The 20270-nt window shown below is 36.6% G+C and overlaps 1 protein-coding gene across 1 annotated transcript in view; it reads left to right on the top strand.

Moving 5' to 3' along the window:
• Positions 1-19255, top strand: part of POLR3B (RNA polymerase III subunit B) — a 160114-nt gene extending 140859 nt beyond the window's left edge. Inside the window, exon 29 of the mRNA XM_060164839.1 lies at positions 18945-19255. Coding sequence (XP_060020822.1) covers position 18945 — 1 coding nt within the window. The 3' untranslated portion in view covers positions 18946-19255. The remainder of the gene's footprint in view (positions 1-18944) is intronic.
• The last annotated feature ends 1015 nt before the right edge of the window (positions 19256-20270 follow it).

The raw sequence follows: 20270 nt of genomic DNA, 5'->3' as shown, positions 1-20270 counted from the left end.
TTAAAATAAATTTCCTATTTTTTTATTAAACTATATCCAAGTTTACTTGTAACCCAAAGAGTCCAAACTAATACTGTACAGAAGACTGCAATCAGAATAGCTAAAACAATATGTGCACATGCATTATAAAGACATTTAAAAACAATGAATGCATGCATATTGAGAAAGTCTTCCTCAGATTATTTGGGACACACCTGGGAAATGTGGCAGAAGGAAGCATAAAGGTTGCCATGTTATAAGCACAGCATCCAGGGGAAAAATTAAAGGGATAGAAGAAGACGTACTACACTATAATACTATCCAGAAGAAATCTGTAGTAGCTATATTAATTTCAGACAAAGCAGACTTCAGAACAAGGAAAATTATCAGGAATAAAAAGAGACATTATATAATGATAAAGGGGTCAATTCTCCAAGAATACAAAATAACCCTGAATGTGTATGTACCTAACAAGAAAACATCAAAATACATGAACCAAAAATGGATAGAATTGAATGGAAAAATAGACAAATCCACTGTTGTAGCTGGAGAGTTCAACACCCCTGTTTCAGTAACTGGTAGGCCAAGCAGACAATCAGTAAGGATATTGAACCTGAATAACACTGTCAGTCACCTCAATCAAATTGACATTTATAGAACACTCCATCCAACAAGAGCAGAATGTGCATTCTTCTCAAGCTCACATGAACGTTCACCCAACAAAGACCACTTTCTGGGCCATAAAACTTACTTGAACAAAATAGGTATAGGATCTATATGAAGAAACTGCAATATTCTAATAAAAGAAATCACAGAATAGATATCAATAAATAGATATTCCATGTTCATGAATTGGAAACTCAGTATATTAAGATGTCAAATTTCCCAACTTGATGTATAGATTCAGCATGATCCAAACCCAATGTTATTTTGTGGATATCAACAAAAAGGTTCTAACATTTATATGGAAAGGCAAAAGATCTGGAATAAGCAAAATGGTCTTGAAAAAGAAGAACAAAATTGGTGGTTTCACCTACCCAATTTCAAGACTTACTGTAAACCTCAATAATCAAGACAGTGTGATATTGGTGAAAGAACAGACATGTTGATTAATGGAACAGAATAGAGAACCCAGAAATAGACTTACACAAATATAGTCTACTTACCTTTGACAATGGAGAAATAATAGTCTTTTCAACAAATGATGCTGGAACAAATGGATGTCCATATGCAAAAAAAAAAAAAATGAACCTACACCCAGACCTTACATTTTTCACACAAATTAACTCAAAATGGATCAGAGACCTAAATATAAAATTCAAAACTAAAAACTTCTAGAAGAAAACATAGGAGAAAATCTAGATGACCTTGGGTTTGGTAATGAGGTTTTAGATACAACACTAAAATCATGAGCCATGAAAGAAAACTTGATGTTATTAGACTTTGTTAAAATTAAAAAGTCTGCTCTGTGGAAAACAAGCCACAGACTGGGAGAAAATATTTGCAAAACACATACCTGATTAAGCACTTGTGTTTAAAATATACAAAGAATTCATAAACTTCATTACAGGGAAACAAACAACTCAAAAGTGGGCAAAAGATCTGAACAGACACCTCAACAAAGAAGATACACAGATTTCAAATAGCATGTGAAAAGATGCTCAACGTCGTTTGTCATTAGGGATTTCAAATTAAAACAATGAGATGCCACCACATACCTATGGAATGGCAAAAAACCTGACACTACAAATTGCTGATGAGGGTGTGAAGCAACAGGACTTCTCATTCATTGCTGATAGAAATGCAAAATGGACAGCCACTTTGGAAGACAGTTGGGCAGTTTCTAACAAAACTAAACATTGTCTTACCATGCAATCTAGCAATCATGTTGCTAAGTATTTATCCAACTGATTGGAAAACTTATGCACACAGGAAAGTCTGCATAGGACTGTTCATAGCAGCTTTATTCATAATCTGCAAAAGAAGGGAAGCAACCAAGGTATCCTTCAATAGGTGAATTGATAATCAAACTATGGTACATACATGCAGTGGAATATTATTAAACATTAAAAAAGAGCAATCAAGCCATTAAAATATGGTTGAATCTTAATTGTGTATTGCTAAGTGAAAGAGTCTGGAAAAGGCAAAGCTTTCTGATAAAAAAGAGATGGTAAAAACATCAGTGATTGTCAGGTGTTTTGGGGCAATGCAGAAAGTAGAATAGGAGAAGAGGTGAAGCACAGGAGACTTTTTTAGGGTGGATAAATTATTGCATATGATACTGTAATGGTGAATACATAATACTACACATTTGTCAAAACCCATAGAACTTTACAGTACAAAGAGTGAACCTTAATGGATGTAAAGTTAAAGAAAATCATTTAGGAAGTTGGGGGATCCCAGGATGGGATGTAGAATGGGACAAAACAACTTGTGTATACATGTATGAAGCAACTTCATTGATGGGAGTGGGAGGAAAATGCGCTGACCTAAGTAACCTTGGAAATTAGTAGTCTGTAAGATCTAGGCCCTGTACTCTAGTTGATAAAGTTGTTTCCTGTGGGATATGGGTTAACAATTTTGGTACCACTATACAATACTGGAATTGAACAATTAAGAAAATGATGTAGTAGGGTGAGAGCCAGGTGTCTCACTGTTGGAGAGGGAGGGGCAAGAGGAAACCAAGAGGACCCTAAGGAAACATGATTACTAAAAGTAATATGTATCTCGGATGGGATTCTGAAATAAGAAAAGGACATTTAGGTAAACAGTATAGAAATCTGGATAAAGGGCCGACTTTAGTTAATCATGAATCAGTGTTGGTTCATTAGTTAGTAAGTATACTATACCAATGTTAGATGTTAACAAGGGAAAATGGGTGTGGGGTTTATGTGAACTCTCTGTATGATCTTTGCAATTGCTCTATAAATTTAAACTGTTCTAAAATAAAAAGTTTGGGAAGTTCCCTGGTGGCTTAATGGTTAGGATTCTGAGCTTTCACTGCCATGGCCCATGTTCAGTCGCTAGTTGGGAAACTGAGATCCTGCAAGCTGCATGGCATGGCCAAAAATAAATAAATAAATAATTTGTTTAGAAAAAAGCATTATAGAAAAGTGAGAGTTCCTCAGAATTGCAATTAGAATGATCTAAACTGATATTTAATCTGTGTATGACAGTAAAAGAATAAATGAAACAATATTGAGTGCTAAAATTTTGAAGAAAGGATTAGAGAAAACCACAATGAGATACCAATAAACCCATTAGAATGAGTAAAATTTTTTAATTTGACAATATTGAGTGATGATGTTGGCAATGATGTGGAGATATTGGAACTCTCATACATTGCTGATGGGATTGTAACATGCTACAACCTCTTTGGAAAACTGTTTTTGACAGTTTTCTTATAAGTTAAAAATTCACTTACCCTATAACCCAACAATTTAATTTTTAGGTGTTTCCCCAAGAGATATAAAAGCATATGCACGCACAAAGACGTGTTCGTGAATGTTCATACAAGTTTTACTCATACTTGCCCAAAGCTGGTAACCACCCAAACTGGTGACTCACTAAACAAATTTTGGTATTTTTATGTAATGGAATACTACTCAGAATTAAAAAAGAACAAACCTACTGCGTATGCAATGAAATGGATCAATATAAAAGACATTATACTGAGTGAAAGAAGCCAGACAGAAAAAGAGTATATACTATATGATTCTATTTTGATGAAGCTCGAGGAAAGGCAAATCTAATCTATAGTGATAGCAGATCAATGGTTGCTTGAGGCTGAGGATGGGAGGTGGAAATTGAGAAGGAACAAAAGGGAACTTTTTAGGATAATGAAAATATTAAATATCAATTCTGGTGATGGTTATGCATATGTATATGTTTATCAACACTCATCTAACATTGTACACTTAAAATGTGTGCATTTTATTATAAATCATTTCACAATGAAGTTTATTTTTAAAAAGGAGTAGAGGGGGAAATGACAGATTAGGAGGTGAAGGTGATTAAATTTATGCAAAATTGACATCCTTGAAGAAGGATATCAAACAAATAGAACAACAGCAACAAAATCTTCAAAGTACAATTCAAGAAAAGTTTCTAGGAAAAAGAAAAGGCTCAAACTAAAGCTTGACAGATTCATCATATCCCAGGAATATTTGATACAGAAAAATCAACACTGAAATTAGAATATTTATTAGGTATCAAAGCAAAATAAAGAATATTTGGGGCTTCCATGTAAAAAATCAGGTTACTGCATATTGTAACAGAAAAAGACTAAAAAATACCAAATGTATCTGTTGCTATCAATAAATCCAAGTGGATAAACTAACTTATTAAAAGGAGAAATATTCTGGCTGGATCACAGTGCAAGACTCAGCTATTTGCAGTAATGAATAGACACAAAACATGGTAACCAAGAAAGTTTAAAATAGAGATATGGGGCAAAATCCTGGCCTATATAAACAAAAAGAATGCAAAAATGATCACAATAAAATTCAGGGCAAAAAGTATTAAATGGGGGTAAATAAAGGCAATTTATATTAAGGGGCAAACTGCACAATGAAGACGTTACATTTAAATTTATATACCAATTACAATATCATCCTAATTTATGAAGCAAAAATATAAGGAAATAAAAGAAGAGATAGAAATACAAGTAGGACACTTCATCTCTCTTAGCCTAAGAGATAAAGTTCAGTAAGCTGAGAGAAGACTTAAATAAAATACATAAGACAAATTTAATGCACTGAACTTTACATAACCAAACCAAATAATCATTATCTTCTCAAGAACCATATAACATAACATTCTCCAGTCCCAATGCAAGAAAACTAAAACTCAATGGCAAAACTAGAAGACAAAGAAAAGCAAAAAACCATCACCAACTGCTGAATCAAAGAGAAAATCAAAGCAAAAATTAGAGAATATTTAGAAAATAATGGTAATAAAAACATATTTAAACTGATGAGATATGACTAAAGTAGTCTAGAGAGAAAAATCATAGCAAAAGACATAACAGTTATAAATAATAAAAAAGAAAATTAATAATCTAACTCAAGAAATTAGAAAGAGAACAATGGAATAAAGACAAGGAAGCAGAAGGAAAACGAATATAAGAGTAGAACTTAATGCATTAGAAAGTAAAAAAAAGGTATAACTAATAAGTAAAAGGAGTTATTTAGAATAAAAACAAGAACCTAATCACGAAAAAAGGAGAAAGCACAAAATGTAAAGAACAATGAAAATAATCTGAGAGTAAACTAAAATAATTATGTCTAATTTGTTCAGTTTCAAAATAAGATTTCCAGGGAAATATGAATATCTAATTTTAACCTTAGAAAAGACAGTAAAATCTAAACAGACCATTAGATAGAGAAAAGTTAAGTGTTAAAGATTTAGTAAGCTATCTTCCACCAAAGAAAAGCCCACATGGTTTCCCAGGGGAAATTGAACCAAAATTCTAAGGAACCGAAATGCTTTAAATTTTTTTTTCTTGAAAATTAAAGAATAACGTTCTGTAAGTCTATGCACTGAGGTACTCTCCCTTTTTTCCCAAAGATAGCAATAATGGACAGAATACTCAAACAGAAAATTAAACAAACATAGCCAGTTTCAAAAAACAAATTCAATCTCTCTATGCACTGGGAAACAGGACAGTAACACGAAGTGCAAACCTCAGCTAAAGAACTGGCAAACTGGGTTCAGAACCTGCCATGGCAGCTTTTTCAGGGTCAACTCGGTCATCACCAGAAATCAGAGACTGTACCAGGACTCCCCAATCTGTGAAAGAAGGCTGAAAAATCATTGCCAACTGCTGCCTTACAAGACTTGCATGAAGCTCTGGTCCTGGGGAGGCCCAGTTTATGACCAGGAATTAAATCAAGCTGTCCATTGACAGCTTGGTAGCATATTTGCCGTTGCTTCAATATCACCATAGGGCAGGAACCCTACACTGCCAAATAAGACCTGGTTCAGGACCAAGAGGATGGGGTAGAACCACTAGTCTGGCTGGTGGGAGAGTGAAGAAAGAGACATTTTCCAACATACAAATACTAAAAGTGTTTATTACCCTTCAGCAAGAAGAAAAGAGGAAAGCTGTGGGATTCAAGAAACAGTGGTGAACACAGAAATTAATAAATGTGTGGATAAATTTAATTAGCTGTAGACTAAAAAAGCCATTAACTTTTTGTGTATAGAAAAGTGAAACACATTATGGAAATCAGTATTAGGTGGGGTTACAGCATGTTCAGATACTTGTTTTATTTGTGACTTTAGCCTTTTTATAAGAAAATTAGCTACATATATATGCTGAAACTTCAAGGGCAACCCTTAGAAGAACAGAAATCCACTCAGCACAGAGGGAGGTAAATTTGTTATACTATATATATAAATTTGTTATACCATAACAAATTACTGCAAGCTCGGTAACTTAAAACAACTGAAATTTATTCTCTCAGTGTTCTGGAGGCCAGAAGTCCAAAATCAAAGTGTCAGTAGGGCTGTGCTCCCTCTGAAGTGTCTAGGGGAGATCTTTCTCTGCGTCTTCCAGCTTCTGGTGGCTTCAGGAGTTCCTTTGGCTTGTGGCTACATAACTCCACCTCTGCCTCCTTTGCATGGCCTTCTCTTCTCTCTGTGTCTCTCCCCTGTGTGTCTCTTATAAGGACACGTGTCATCAGGTTTAGGGTGCATCTGAATAATCCTGGATGGTCTCATCTCAAGATTCTAAACTTATTTACATCTGCAAAGACCCTTTGTCCAAAAGAGGTTACATTCACAGGCTCTGAGGGTCAGGAAGTGGACATGTCTTTTGGGAGGGCACCATTCAACCCACTATAAAGGTTAACTTACCTATTATAACAAGAAAGAGAGACTATCAAATTGGATTTTTATAATATATCTATACACCAATTACAAATGATATGCCTAAAAGTAAATTACATATAATGATTGAAAATCAAGGGAAAAATATATCTACCAAGGAAGTGCTAATCAAAAAAGTTATAGCAATGTTAAAGCAGACAGCTTATAACTTGCATTGTCACTTTATTTTTAATGTCTTTTGATGAACAGTTCTTAATTTTATAGGGGCAAATTTGTCAGTATTTTCACTTTTTTTTTTTTTTTTGCGGTACGTGGGCCTCTCACTGTTGTAGCTTCTCCCGTTGCGGAGCACAGGCTCCGGATGTGCAGGCTCAGCGGCCATGGCTCATGGGCCCAGCCGCTCTGCGGCATGTGGGATCTTCCCAGACCGGGACATGAACCGGCATCCCCTGCATCGGCAGGTGGACTCTCAACCACTGCGCCACCAGGGAAGCCCTATTTTCACTTTTTGAGTCTTAAGATCTTCTTATCTATCCCCAAATCAGAATAATATTCACCTATATTTTCTATTAAAACTTATAAAGTTTTGCTTTTGACATATAAGTTTGTGATCCACCTGAGTTAATTATTTGTATGGTGTGAGGTGTAGGGATCAATTCCACTTTTTTTCAATATAGATAACAGTTTTTATTTTCAGATTCACTTACAGAATAATACCTCTTTTCAACACTCATCTGCCCTGACAGATAAGTGAGTCTGTTTCTGGGATCTCTATTCTATCAAGTGTTCAAAATGTTTATCCTACCCCTATACTGTGTTATCTTGGTTACTATAGCTTCATAATAAGTCCTAATAGCTGGTAGGACAAGTCTTTCCTCCCTACTTTTTTCTCTAGAAGGTATTGACTTCTTTGGACCTTTTATTCTTCTATAACAATTAAGAGACAGTAAAGATCTAAATAAAGAAATCTATTATGTTCATGAACAGGAAGATAACAATATAAAGATGCCAGTTCTCCCCAAAATGATCTATGAAATTCCAATCACAGTTCCAACAGGTTGTTCATGGAACTTGATAAGCTGCTTGTTCTCTTTGATCCAGCAATTCTATTTCTAGTAGTATACCCTACATATACTAGCACATATAGGCAAAGTGAATGTACAAAGAAATTCACTGCAGCATTATTGATACTAGAAAAAAGATTAGAAACAATATAATATCAAGAAAGATGGAACTGATTAAATTATGGAACATCCATATGAAGAAATATCATAAAAAAATTTTAAAGACAAAGCCAACTCCATATACATGTACTATGTCATGAACTCCAACATACATTGTTTAATGGAAAAGAAAGGAGCATAGTAATTTAAATTATACTTCTAAATTTTTGATTTTAATCATTATCATTAATATCACTAATATTTACTGAGCATTTATTATGAGACAGACACTTTCCTAGGTGACAGAGCATGGCTTAGATGTTTTTACCCTAGTGGAGTTTTGAGAGGCGGCATTACCAGTCATCTACCATTGCCAGAGAGAAGGGCGGTGCAATGGAGGCAGCACACACTTATATTTAACTTGAGGATTCAGCCCTGTGTTGAGGAAGAGGGAGGCAAGCTGGAAGACACCGCATCTATCATGTGGGCCATCCTATCCACCATTCCACTCAGTGAGCACATGGACAGAGGAGAAGGACCCATAAGGGAGATCAACATTGAAATAGTAATTAAGACATTGACTGAGTGTCTCAAAGGAGAACTGGGGATGATAAAAGTCTATGATGTAAGAAATTATTTATGTGGGGCCTTTTGGTTGCAAGTAGCAGAAACCAAATTCAAACTGCCTTAAGCAAAAAGGTGAACCTATTGGCTCACATATCTGAAAAGTCCAAAAGAAGATTGAACGTCGGGCATCACTGGATCCACTCAAAAGGCATCACTGGGACTCTTCTCTCCCTTCATTTCTTGGCTCATCTTCCATCTAGGTGGGATTCAGTCTCAGGCAAACTCCCTTCTTAGGTGGCCTTCAGCAGATCCAGAATTTCATCCTTCCAGTTTAAACCCTTGTTTGCAAGAATTCTAACAAAAGCCCTGGCTATGTTTGGACCACATGCCCACACCCTGGCACTGGGAAAGGGGTCAATTCCATATAGTTCAACCACATAGACTGAAGCAGATGGTATCAAAGAAAAAACAGAACTGTTTTCAATAGAATGAGTGTGAATAGATAGATGCTGAGCAGGCAGAACCTACAGTTGTCTACAACTGGGGCTTAACCTAGTTTGGAAACCCAGGAATGGCTATTTTGGGAATATGGAATTCAAGGTAGGGGTTTAGAAAACTCTAGCAAATATGAAAATGCTTACTGCTCTTCTGAATAAAGGTCCTTGGAGAAGGTGGCTTTTATTGCTTCTACCCTTATGTGATGGTATTGAAGGGTCCCCTAAATTGGGAGGTAATAGAGGAAGAGCCGTGATAGACTTGTCTTTTACTTTTGCCTTTATCTTGCGTCTCTCCCTGAGTTTAGGAGCAACGTCTTATTCATATTATATTCCTAGCACTTAGCCTGGTCTGTAGTAGGGAATAAATAAATATTTGACAATCAAAGGATAAACTAATGAATAAAATATAAGTTCTAAGAGTATCTTTTGTCATTAGATCTTCTAAACCATATTCTTGCAATGAACTGTTTTGCCTTCCCACTTCACTTGCCATTCTTTTTCCAGGTTTCCCTGGCTCTTCTGCCCCTTGATTTTGTATCCTGGTTCCTGATAACCACTTCAGGCTACTCATGTCTTGATGACTCATTTCAACTCTCTGTTAGAGTCCTCATTCTTCCATAGAAGTTTAACCCTCAGTTTTTATACAGCTACATTGATGCTCAGTTTGAAAATGATAGTTTCAAGCCTCCCTTGTAGCTAAGAATGGTCATGTGACTTAGTTCTGGATGATAGGAGGTAAGCAGAGGCATATGACAACTTCCAGGAAACTTCCGTGGTCGTTAGCCTCCAGAGATGGCCCCCAACAATTCTTCCCCTCCTGTACACACCACTCTTCACATCAAGAGGTGGGTGTGTCCACTATCACCCCTTCTTTGGGCTTGTCCTGTGACAGCTTTGACCACTAGAATGCAGAGGAAGGACATTCAGGGAAGTCCAAGCTTAGGCTTCAAGAGGATTGGGACTTTCACTTTCTTCCTCTTGGGACACCCATGCTTGGAATGATACTTTTTGAATGCACTTCCATGCTATGAGGAGCCCAAGCAGCTGTGAGGAAAAATCCTCATGAAAGAGAACGGAGGCTTCAGGCAATGGCCCCAGCAAGCTCCTAGCTAATAGCCACTGCCAACTTTCCAGCCTTGTGGTTGAGGACATCCTGGACCTATCATTTGTCCCAGAATGCTGGCCAACACCAAGTGAAGCAGAAGAACTGTGCATTCTACTCACAGAATCATGATGTATAATAAATTATTACTGTGTTAAGCCACTAAGTTTTGGGGTGGCTTTTTATGCTTCAGTAGAAAATGAAAACACTTTCCTTAAAATATGGTTATCATACATTCTTCACCTCTTCTTTTTCCCTTTCTCCTTCATGTATGTAGGAATATATACATGATAAATAGAGCTGAAGCAATCATACTGGACTATGAGGTAATCTTAGGAATGTAGGTCATGCAAGAGAAAATAACTCGAAGTATCCCTACTTCATGTAAGAAATATAGCTTCTATCTTGAATAAGCCACTCTTATTTTGGGTCTCTGTTCAAGCTGAACCTAATTCTAACTGTATTGACTCATTCTCAGGCACCATTCAAATGATAACATCTGCACATCCCCTCAGTTTTTTCAGTTTGCTTGTTCTTCCATTTATTTTTTAATTAATTTTTCTTTTATCAAATATATGTGTATACAGTTTTAAAATCCACATAATTTTGGAGTTCCAGTTCCTGACAACATGAAGGGTCAGCTTAATCTCACTAATTCCTTCCTCCAAATCCTACTTCATAAATGCCACAAAAGCCAGAAGGAAGTTGTGTGAAACTGACATAAATGCATGAGAAAACTCTGTGCAACAGGAGGTATTTAGGTCCTGGTGTGGGGGAGAAGTAGAAGCCCAGAGCCAAACACGGCTGAGCCCCATGGATGAAAACCAGGTCAGGTGGGTTGTGGAGACTTTGAGATGTGCCTTTTGCTCTTTAACATTGTCCTGGGCAGACTTTGCTCATCTCCATGCCATGGTGAAGCAGAAAAAACAGCAGCCAGCCATGGACTGTCAGGACTACCAGTGTAACATCAGAGCAGGCACACTAGCCAAGCTGGGTTGTTAAGAGCTGGTTAATAATGAGTGCAAGCAGACTCGCCATCCCCTTAGCATTCCTTGCTTGCCCCACCCTGCGTTATGGTGACTGCTGCTTCACAGACAACGTTTGAAAAATAGCAGGTCCAGGATGGAAGTCTAAACCATGAAGTCCTGAGGTGTGTTCTCATTCTCTCTCTGTAACCCCTATGTAAACTTACCAGGAAAGGTAGAAAGTAGGGCTTATGCTTTGGTCCTCCTCACCAGCTCAGATGTCAGTACTTCTAGGATTGGATTTCTCAGTCTTGGCTCTATTGAAATTTGGGGCAGATAAATTATTGTTGGTAGAGGATGTCCTGTACACTGTAGGGTTTTTAGGAGCATCCCTGACCTCTACCCACTAAAAGCCAGTAGCAATACTCTATTACTGCCCCTCGCCCAGATTGTGGCAACCCAAAATGTCTCCAGAAACTTCTAAATGTCTCCTGTTGGAGCAAAATCACCCCTGGTTGAGACCTCTATTTTAGGAGAATGGGTATAGGACCCCTGCATTGTAATGTGATAGCCCTGAGTATGAACTCATAGGAAAAAATAATTAGGCTTGTTGGGAGAGCCACTGGTATAAGAGAAAAACAACAAATGGAAAACTCAAGTATATTAAAGATATAAGAAAGGATACTGCTATAATGCCAAAGGCATAAAGGAGACCCAAGAATTTCTGGGTATGAAAAAAAAAAACTGAAACCAGAAATTCAGTAGGTTGACTATTGAATAGTAGATGGAATAGCAGAATAAATATAGAATAAATAAATGAAGTGGAGGATTAGTTCCAGAAAACATCAGGATGGGTTATATAGTTGAAATATTAAAAGGAAAAGTGAAGGGACACAGTAAATAGAAATATAAGGATCAACATTCAAATAATAGAAGTCCCAGAAGAAGAAGAAAAATAGAGATAGTGGAACATTTAAAGATATAGTAACAGAAGATTTCTCAGGTTAGAGAAAGTTTTAAAACCTCAAAGTACAAATATAGGAACTTAGACAAATATGATCAATGAGGAAAAACATGCCTAGATATATTTTTGTATCATTTACGTGCATTGAAGATGAAGGGAAAAGTCTAAGCAGTTCTAGATACAAAGCAAATTGCCTCCAAAGAACAAGAATCAGACCAACATCATATTTCTCAGAAGCAACATCTGCAAGGAGATCGCAGAGCAATACTTCAGGTGTTGAAGTAAAAAAACCTGGGACCTAAATTCCAAATCCAGCTAAACTACCATTTAAATATGATGTCAAAATAATTATTTTTACCATACGAAGACCCTCTTTGAAAACCTTCTGAGAAGAAGTGCTCTAGCAATAAGCAAAAAAACACCAAGGGGATGTGACCAAAACTTGAAAGGTAGATAAATAACTTGGTGAATTTCACTGTTGTAAAACTCAGCAATCATTACAATGAAATAAGCAAACAAAACTTTACATGCATGGCAATCAGTAACTAAAATTGATCAGCTAGACTGAAATTTCTTTTACTTAAAATTATACATTCAATTTTATTCTTCTGATTGTTGCTCATAACTACTAAAATAAAACTTGGTTTAATTTTACACTTTGTAATGGCAAGTAATAAGGATGACAAAAACAAAAAGAAGGTGTGATGAATAGAATACATGAGAAGAAGGCTGATATTATTTTTAAAGAAATTTAAATATAAGAGTAATTGCAATAAGTAGAAATAGATAAAACAGTATAAAATATAAAAACACAGAGAGGATTAATGTGTAATATTATTTACAAGAGAAACACTTAAAGCAAAAGGATACAAAAGGATTAAAAATATAGGGATGAAGAAAGACAAATTAGAGAACTATGAATTTTTTAATATAGCAATTTCATCATCAGAACCAAATGACAAAGAAGGATGCTATATATTTGTAAAACATATTTCAATGGACAGTGATCACATATATATTCACCTAAGAATTCTCTGAAATATATATATTCACCTAAGAATCCTCTGAAATATATATATACATATATATATATATTTAATGACCATTGAAAGAAATAACTAGGTCAACAAGTATAGTTGGTAGTGTGAGATACACAGGTGTAAGCATTTGTCATACTTATGGAACAGAAAACAAGATCTGTGCATTTTACTGTATGTAAATTATTCCTTGTCTCAGCTCAGGTCCTCCAAGAAGCAGGAGCCAAAACATGATTAGACACGCAAGACATTTACTGGGGAGAAATGCCCGTAAAGAGTAAAGGGAACAGAATGGAAAAAAATGGGGAGACTCTTCACACTGCAGTGCACATCTGATCCCTGTGAAAGGAGAGGGGAAAGGCAGACAGGGCAGAAAGACTCCCAGACTTCGACATGGTTCTAGAATGTTTCAGCTAGGGGAAGAGGGAGACCTCAAGCCAAAGTCTGCATCCTGCAAAAACAAGCAGCCCTATTCCCCCTGCTGTGCCCAGTGACTGAAGTGTGGCCTCAGCAGGCAAGAAGGCGATGGTGGATTCAACCATGTCCATCAGCCGTGCTCTCTGCAGCAGGTTCTCTTGAGGGAAATCCAGGTGGCTTATCTCCATGACTGTCACGTGCCTAAATAAGGTTATGAGAAAATAATCCAATAGTGTTCCTCCACACCAGCAACAACCACTTATGAAATATAACAAACAAGATGTCACACACAATAGCAAGTCAACCATAAAGTCTCCTGGAATAAATCAAACCAAGGCAAGGACTTTTACCAAGGAACTCAATTAAAGGGCACACAGATTTTTCGAATAAATGGAGAGATTATACTATATTCATATATGGAATGACTAACATGCTGATTCAACTCAAAATGATTTTAATTCAAGTCCAATTAAAATTCCTCAAGGATTTTTAATAAAGCTGACAAATTTATTCTAAAATATATATGGAAAAATTAGTTCATGAGTAGCTAAACCAATTTTGAAAAAGAAGAGAAGGGAGAACTTGCCTACCAGACATAAAGAAATGTTATAAAGCCATAGTAATTAAAATAGAGTAGCACCGGATCAGAAATAGGCAAAGAGATGAAAGGAAAAGACTAGAGAGTACCTGTACAGGAAACTAGAATATGATTGCAATGGTACCAAAAACCAGTGGGGAGAGTATGGATTAACAGTTGGTTGCTGTGGACTGAGTTGTATGCTCTGCACCCCCTACAAATTCATGTGTCATGGCTCTAACCCTCAATGTGACTGTATTTGCAGATAGGGCCTTTAGGAGGAAATTGACATTGAATGAAGTTTTAAGTGTGGGGCCCTAATCCTATAGGATTGGTGGCCTTATAAGAAGAGGACGAGAGAAAGATCTCTCCATCTCTAGGCACGCACACCAAAGGCCACGTGAGGACGCAGAGAGAAGGTGGCCGTCTGCAGGCCAGAAAGACAGTTGTCCCATGAAATCAAATAGACCAGAACCTTGATCTTGGACTCATAGCCCCAGAACTGTGACAAAATAAAATTCTGTTGTTTAAACCACCCAGTCTGTGGTATTCTGTTATGGCAGCCTGAGCTGACTAAGACAATAGTTTGGTGGGAAAAAAATGGTTAACTATATTGAAAGAATATATATATATATATATATATATGTATATGTGTGTGTGTATAAAAGATGAACTGAAGTTGGATTAAATGTTTGGATGGAATGGTAAAAAGGTTAAAGTAATGAAAGAAAAACAGAAACTCTGTAATTTTGGAGAAAGGAAGTTTTCTTAAATAAGATCCTCAAAGCATAAACCATAGTGTGGAAAAAAAATTAGTAGTGATATCCCATCATTTTTGCCAAATTCTGTTCATTAGAAGTGAGTCAGTAGGTCCAGCTCACACTCAAAGAGAGAGAATTACATGAGTGTCTGAATACCAGAGGTGGGGATTTTAAAGGTTGCTTAACATAGGATAGAAATAAGCAATCCACAAAGGACAAAATGCTACAATCTAATAAATACAAGAAAAGGTGCTGAACCTTACTAGTTAAAACAGCAATTATTCACCATTTTTACTCCACATTTGGCTAAAAGTTTTTAAAAATAATAACATTTAGCACAAGCAAGGGCACGCATGCACTTTCATATATTGCTGGTGGAAGTGTGAACTGTTAAACTTTTGAGGAAAGCAGTCCATCCATGTCATTCAAATATTAAATGACCCAGCATTCCCCTTCATGGCAATCCATTTGATAGAGATAAAAACACCAGTACTTAAGAACATATGTGCAAGGATGGTCTATTGTAACGTTATTCATAATGGGAAAAAATAACAAAAAAATACCCAGATCTGGAAGCTGCCCTTCCAGAAAACCTTCAATAAAGTAAACACTGGAGAAATTATGGTACAACTACACTGTGAAATATTCTCGTCCAGTTCATTTGTTTATGTCTGAGCACGGAGAAAGATGTAGAACCACATACACTAAACTATTAATACATGTTACCACAATAGGATTATAGGGGGAAGGGAGCTTATTCATTTTTAATACATGCTCATATATAATTTGAGATTTTGTAGCAAACATATTACTTTTGTTATTTAGCAAAGGCAAAAATAATTTTTTTTAAAAAGATAAATTTACATTTCCACATGAATTAAAATCACACTGGAATTTCTTTTGGAATTGCATTTGTGTGTAAATTATTTTCTCCCAGTCATTTAAGCATTTTAAAAGCTTCACATAGGGCTTCCCTGGTGGCGCAGTGGTTGAGAGTCTGCCTGCCGATGCAGGGGACATGGGTTCGTGCCCCGGTCAGGGAAGATCCCACATGCCACGGAGCGGGCTCGCTGAGCCTATGCTCTGCAATGGGAGAGGCCACAACAGTGAGAGGCCCACGTACTGCAAAAAAAAAAAAAAAAAAGCTTCACATAGTCCCTGAGTATGATCTGTCTACTATATGTAGGAGCAGCAGCTACTAAGAGTCAAGCATTTCACTGTGGTTAATCAGTTCTCATGAACAACAATGGGAAGAGAGATTTTTGCAGGACTGGGGACATGGGTCTTCTCTGCACTTGTCAAACCAAACCAAGGAAGCGAGTTTTGAAGATTCCATCTCGAGGAATGGGTGGAGTGCAAAGCTTTGTGCCATTCTCAGTTAATATTTTTTCTCATAAGTGAACTGTTGTTGGGAATCAAATGGGAGAGTGTTGGAGGTCATGTGCTCCACCAAGGCAAGGACCTGGAGCGAAGGTATTCATGGACAAGATGTACGTTTTGTTAGTTGAGCAGAGGGCCCTTCCCACTACACAGCATGAAGTTATGCAAGGCTGATCTTCTTTTAAATGGTATGGCAGACACTACTGACTGCCTACCCATTCCTCTCCTTCTTCCTTGGTAACTGAACACAGATTTGGTTCAGATACCTGGTGTCTGTATTTCAGAGGAAGATGGACCCCTTTCCAGCCCCAGGGAAGAGTTTTGGTTCATCTTAGCCTATCATGGTATTTATTTGCCCTTTGTCTATTATTGGTAAAGGAATGGACAGGCAAGTCAATTGTTCCATGGGACAGGAAGAAAAATCTTCAAAAAAGCATTTTAGAAAGTTTTCCTACTCTTAAGAAAGGACAAAAGAAGAGAGATATTCTCTTTTCTCCTTGCAGTCTTGGCAAGGGGTTATTTATCTTGTAATTCTCTTAATTGGCAGTTCATTCCTTTCTCCTTTCCTTTCCTTTCCTTTATTTCCTTTCCTCCCTCCTTCCTTCCTTCTTCATTCTGTCTTTCTTTCCCCTCTCTGAACTCCTTTTTGCAAATGCACATTTATTGACTCCCTCATAAGACATCTCCCTAAGACAGTGTTTCTTAAAATGGGTCCAAGAACCTTCTTCATCATATCATGTAGGGCATTAATTTTAAAATAACAATGATGGGACGATAAACAAAAAGTTAAAAAAAAGTTACTATAGAGGAAAGAGAATACAGAATAGATACAGATAGAATAGGAAATCTTTATTAATATACCTTGTTTTGCCGATTTGATCTGCATATTTGGCTTTGGAAACATGCAAATGACTTACATGTGTTTTTTAAAAGAAATCAAAGTGGAAAGAAAAATCTAAATGAAACAAATGAATAAACTTCCAGTTTCAGCTCTCATGTAAAGAGCTTGGAAGTCATCAGTCCCATCCTTACAACAAGTAAAGGCTGGACAAACAAAAGTAATGACTTTTTGGACCCATTAGAGAACTGAGGTTGCAGGGCAAAGTACCAGCCCAAACTATGGAGAGAGATGAGGATCTAGAGCATCATAATGAGATCTACTTACCTGGAGCAAAAGCCACTGGAGTCATAAACTGATTGACATTTAAATGGTAATGTTCATGAATTGTTGGAGACTGAGTGTGGACTAGTATGAGTGACAGCCCCTGGGGATCTCAGTCTTAAGGGAACCCCCAAGCTTCATGGGCTTTATCTTCAATAACCACACCAGGGTCTCAGGATAAAGAGCTGAAAAAACCCTCATAGCTCTGGCAGGGGGAGGGAAAGAATAATAATTGCAAAATATGCCCAGAGTTTATTCCATAACAAATGCCTACTCTCCAGGGCAAAAGACTACCAGCACCTTGTTCCAGAGCCCTGGGAGAAGGGCATTGTTCCCACTCCAGTCCCCTCTAGCTTTCTTGTCTTGTCTAAGGGGAGGGGAGGTAAGAAAGTTACTACAGAAGAATAAACACTTGTGAAAGTTACAGTCCAGAGACACAGGCCCACTAAAAGACTGAGATTTATTTGGAATATTAGGGAACGCTCCCCCTCCCTCACACCTTCCTACCACAACAACAGGGGTCCAGGATAATAATGGATCCACTGAAAGAGCTGCAAGATGCAGACCATGCGTGAGAAGGAGTAGTTAAGGGAATCCTGAAGTTGAAAGGGGAGACGAAAACAAGGACACTGAGGGAAACTGGAGCCTCTGACAACTACAGCTACAGCAAACATCAAATACAGCGCAAATCCTCACCAGATTAATATAAATCCTCACACTAAAGGCTCAATTCCTATTACCCAATGCAATGTACCCAGTTTTCAACAAAACATTACAGGACATGCCAAAAGGCAAGAAAAATCAGTCAGAAGAGATCTAGCAGACATCAGAACCAGACTTGGGTATGACGCAGACGTTGGAATTACCAGACATTTAGTTTAAAATAACTGATTAATATGTTAAAGGCTCTAGTGGAAAAGTAAACAACATTAAGAATAAGGCGGGTAATTTAAGCAGAGAGATGGAAATTCAAATAAAGGATCTAAAGGAAATGCTAGAAATCAAAAACAGTGTAATAGCAATGAAGGATACTTTTGATGGCTCATTAATAGACTTGACACAGTTGAGGAGAGAATCAGTGACCTTGAAGACAGGCCAATAGAAACTTCCCAAACTGAAATGCAAAGAGAAAAAAAAATGAAAAAAATGGAACAGAATGTCCAAGAACTGTGGGACAATTTCAAAATATGTAATATACATGTTGTTGGAATATCAGAAGAAGATAGAAGAAAGGAAAAGAAATATCTAAAGTAACAATGGCCAAGAACTTTCCAAAATTAATGACAGACCCAGGAAGCTCAGAAAACACCAAGCAGAATTCAAAACAAAACAAAACAAACAAACAAAATTACCCTACACCTAGGCATATCCTACTCAAAATGCAGAAAACCAGAGACAAGGGCAAAGCCTTGAAAAAAGCCAAAGGGAAAAACACCTTACCTAGAGAGGAACAAGGGTGAGAATTACAATGGACTTCTCATCAGATACCATGCAAATAAGAGAATAGAGTGATATATTTGAAGTTTTTTTTCTTTTTTAAAGAACCCCAACTTGGAATTCTGTATCCAACAAAATTATCCTTCAAAGTGAAGAAGAGAGAAAGACATTGTCTAACAAACAAAAACTGAGGAAACATTGCCACCAGACCTTTCTTGCAATAAATGTTAAAGGAAGTTCTTCAGAGAAGGAAAAAAATCAGAAACTCAGGTCTGTGTAAGGAATGTAAGAGCATTGGAGGAGGAAGAAATAAAGGTAAAATAAAATCTTTTATTTTTCTTATTCTTAATTGATCCAATAAGATCAATAAAAAAATAAAAGCTTATTGTTATTTAAAGGAATAATAGTAACAACGTAATGGGTGATTATAGCATATGGATAAGCAAAATAAATGACAGCAATGTCATAAGGGACAGGCAGGAAGAATTGAGACTACTCTGTTGTAAGGTACCTGCACTACATGTGAAGCAGAATAGTGTCATTTGAAGGTGGATTTAGATTAGTTAGAAATGTATATTGAAAACTCTAGGGAAATTACTAAAAAAAAAATTTTAAGTATAATTTACTAGGAGAGGAGATGAAGTGCTCAATTAAAACTTAAACCCAAGGAAGGCAGAAAAAGAAGTTTCTGGCAATGAAGAGAAAATGGTTACAAACATATTAATGTTTGGTTGACATTAACCCAAATATATCAATAATCACTTTAAATATGAATATTTAAATATACCAATTAAAAAACAGAGATTGTAACGGTAGATTAAAAACAAAAGACTCAACTATGTGTTGTCTACAAAAACACAATTTAAATATAAACGTTCTGATAGGTTAAAAGTAGAGGGATAGAGAAAGATATATGTCCTGTGCTAACACTAATCAAAAGAAAGCTGGAATAACTCTACTAATTTCAGACAAAGCAGAATTCAGAATTAGGGAAATTATCAGAGGGGCACGACATAATAATAAAAAGATAAATTGTCCAAGAAGCTATAACAAATGAATAAAGTTGATAACTTATCTACACAGATATTTTCCCCATGGGACTTTAAAACAATTATTTGTACGGTCCTTGGAAAATATACCCTAATGACAAAATGCACCAAAAGAAAGAGATCTTAAATGACTTTCAGTAATCACATTGTTAATAATAATATTGATATTCTGAAACTATCACACACACATGCACACAACTGTAAAGAGCTGGGTCCTATCCTTCAGGGACTTAGGGCCAAGTGCAAGAGACAGACATAAAAGCTATTAATTATGGCAACATGATAAGTAATATAATAGGGCTATGAACAAATGCTGGGGTAATAGCCAGGAGGAAACACTTAACTTTGCATAATACGGTCAGGAAAAGCTTCCTAGAGAAAG

This window comes from Lagenorhynchus albirostris, chromosome 11, assembly GCF_949774975.1.
Source record: "Lagenorhynchus albirostris chromosome 11, mLagAlb1.1, whole genome shotgun sequence".
In the NCBI taxonomy this organism is placed as follows: domain Eukaryota; kingdom Metazoa; phylum Chordata; class Mammalia; order Artiodactyla; family Delphinidae; genus Lagenorhynchus; species Lagenorhynchus albirostris.
This window is presented reverse-complemented; position numbering and strand designations above follow the sequence as displayed.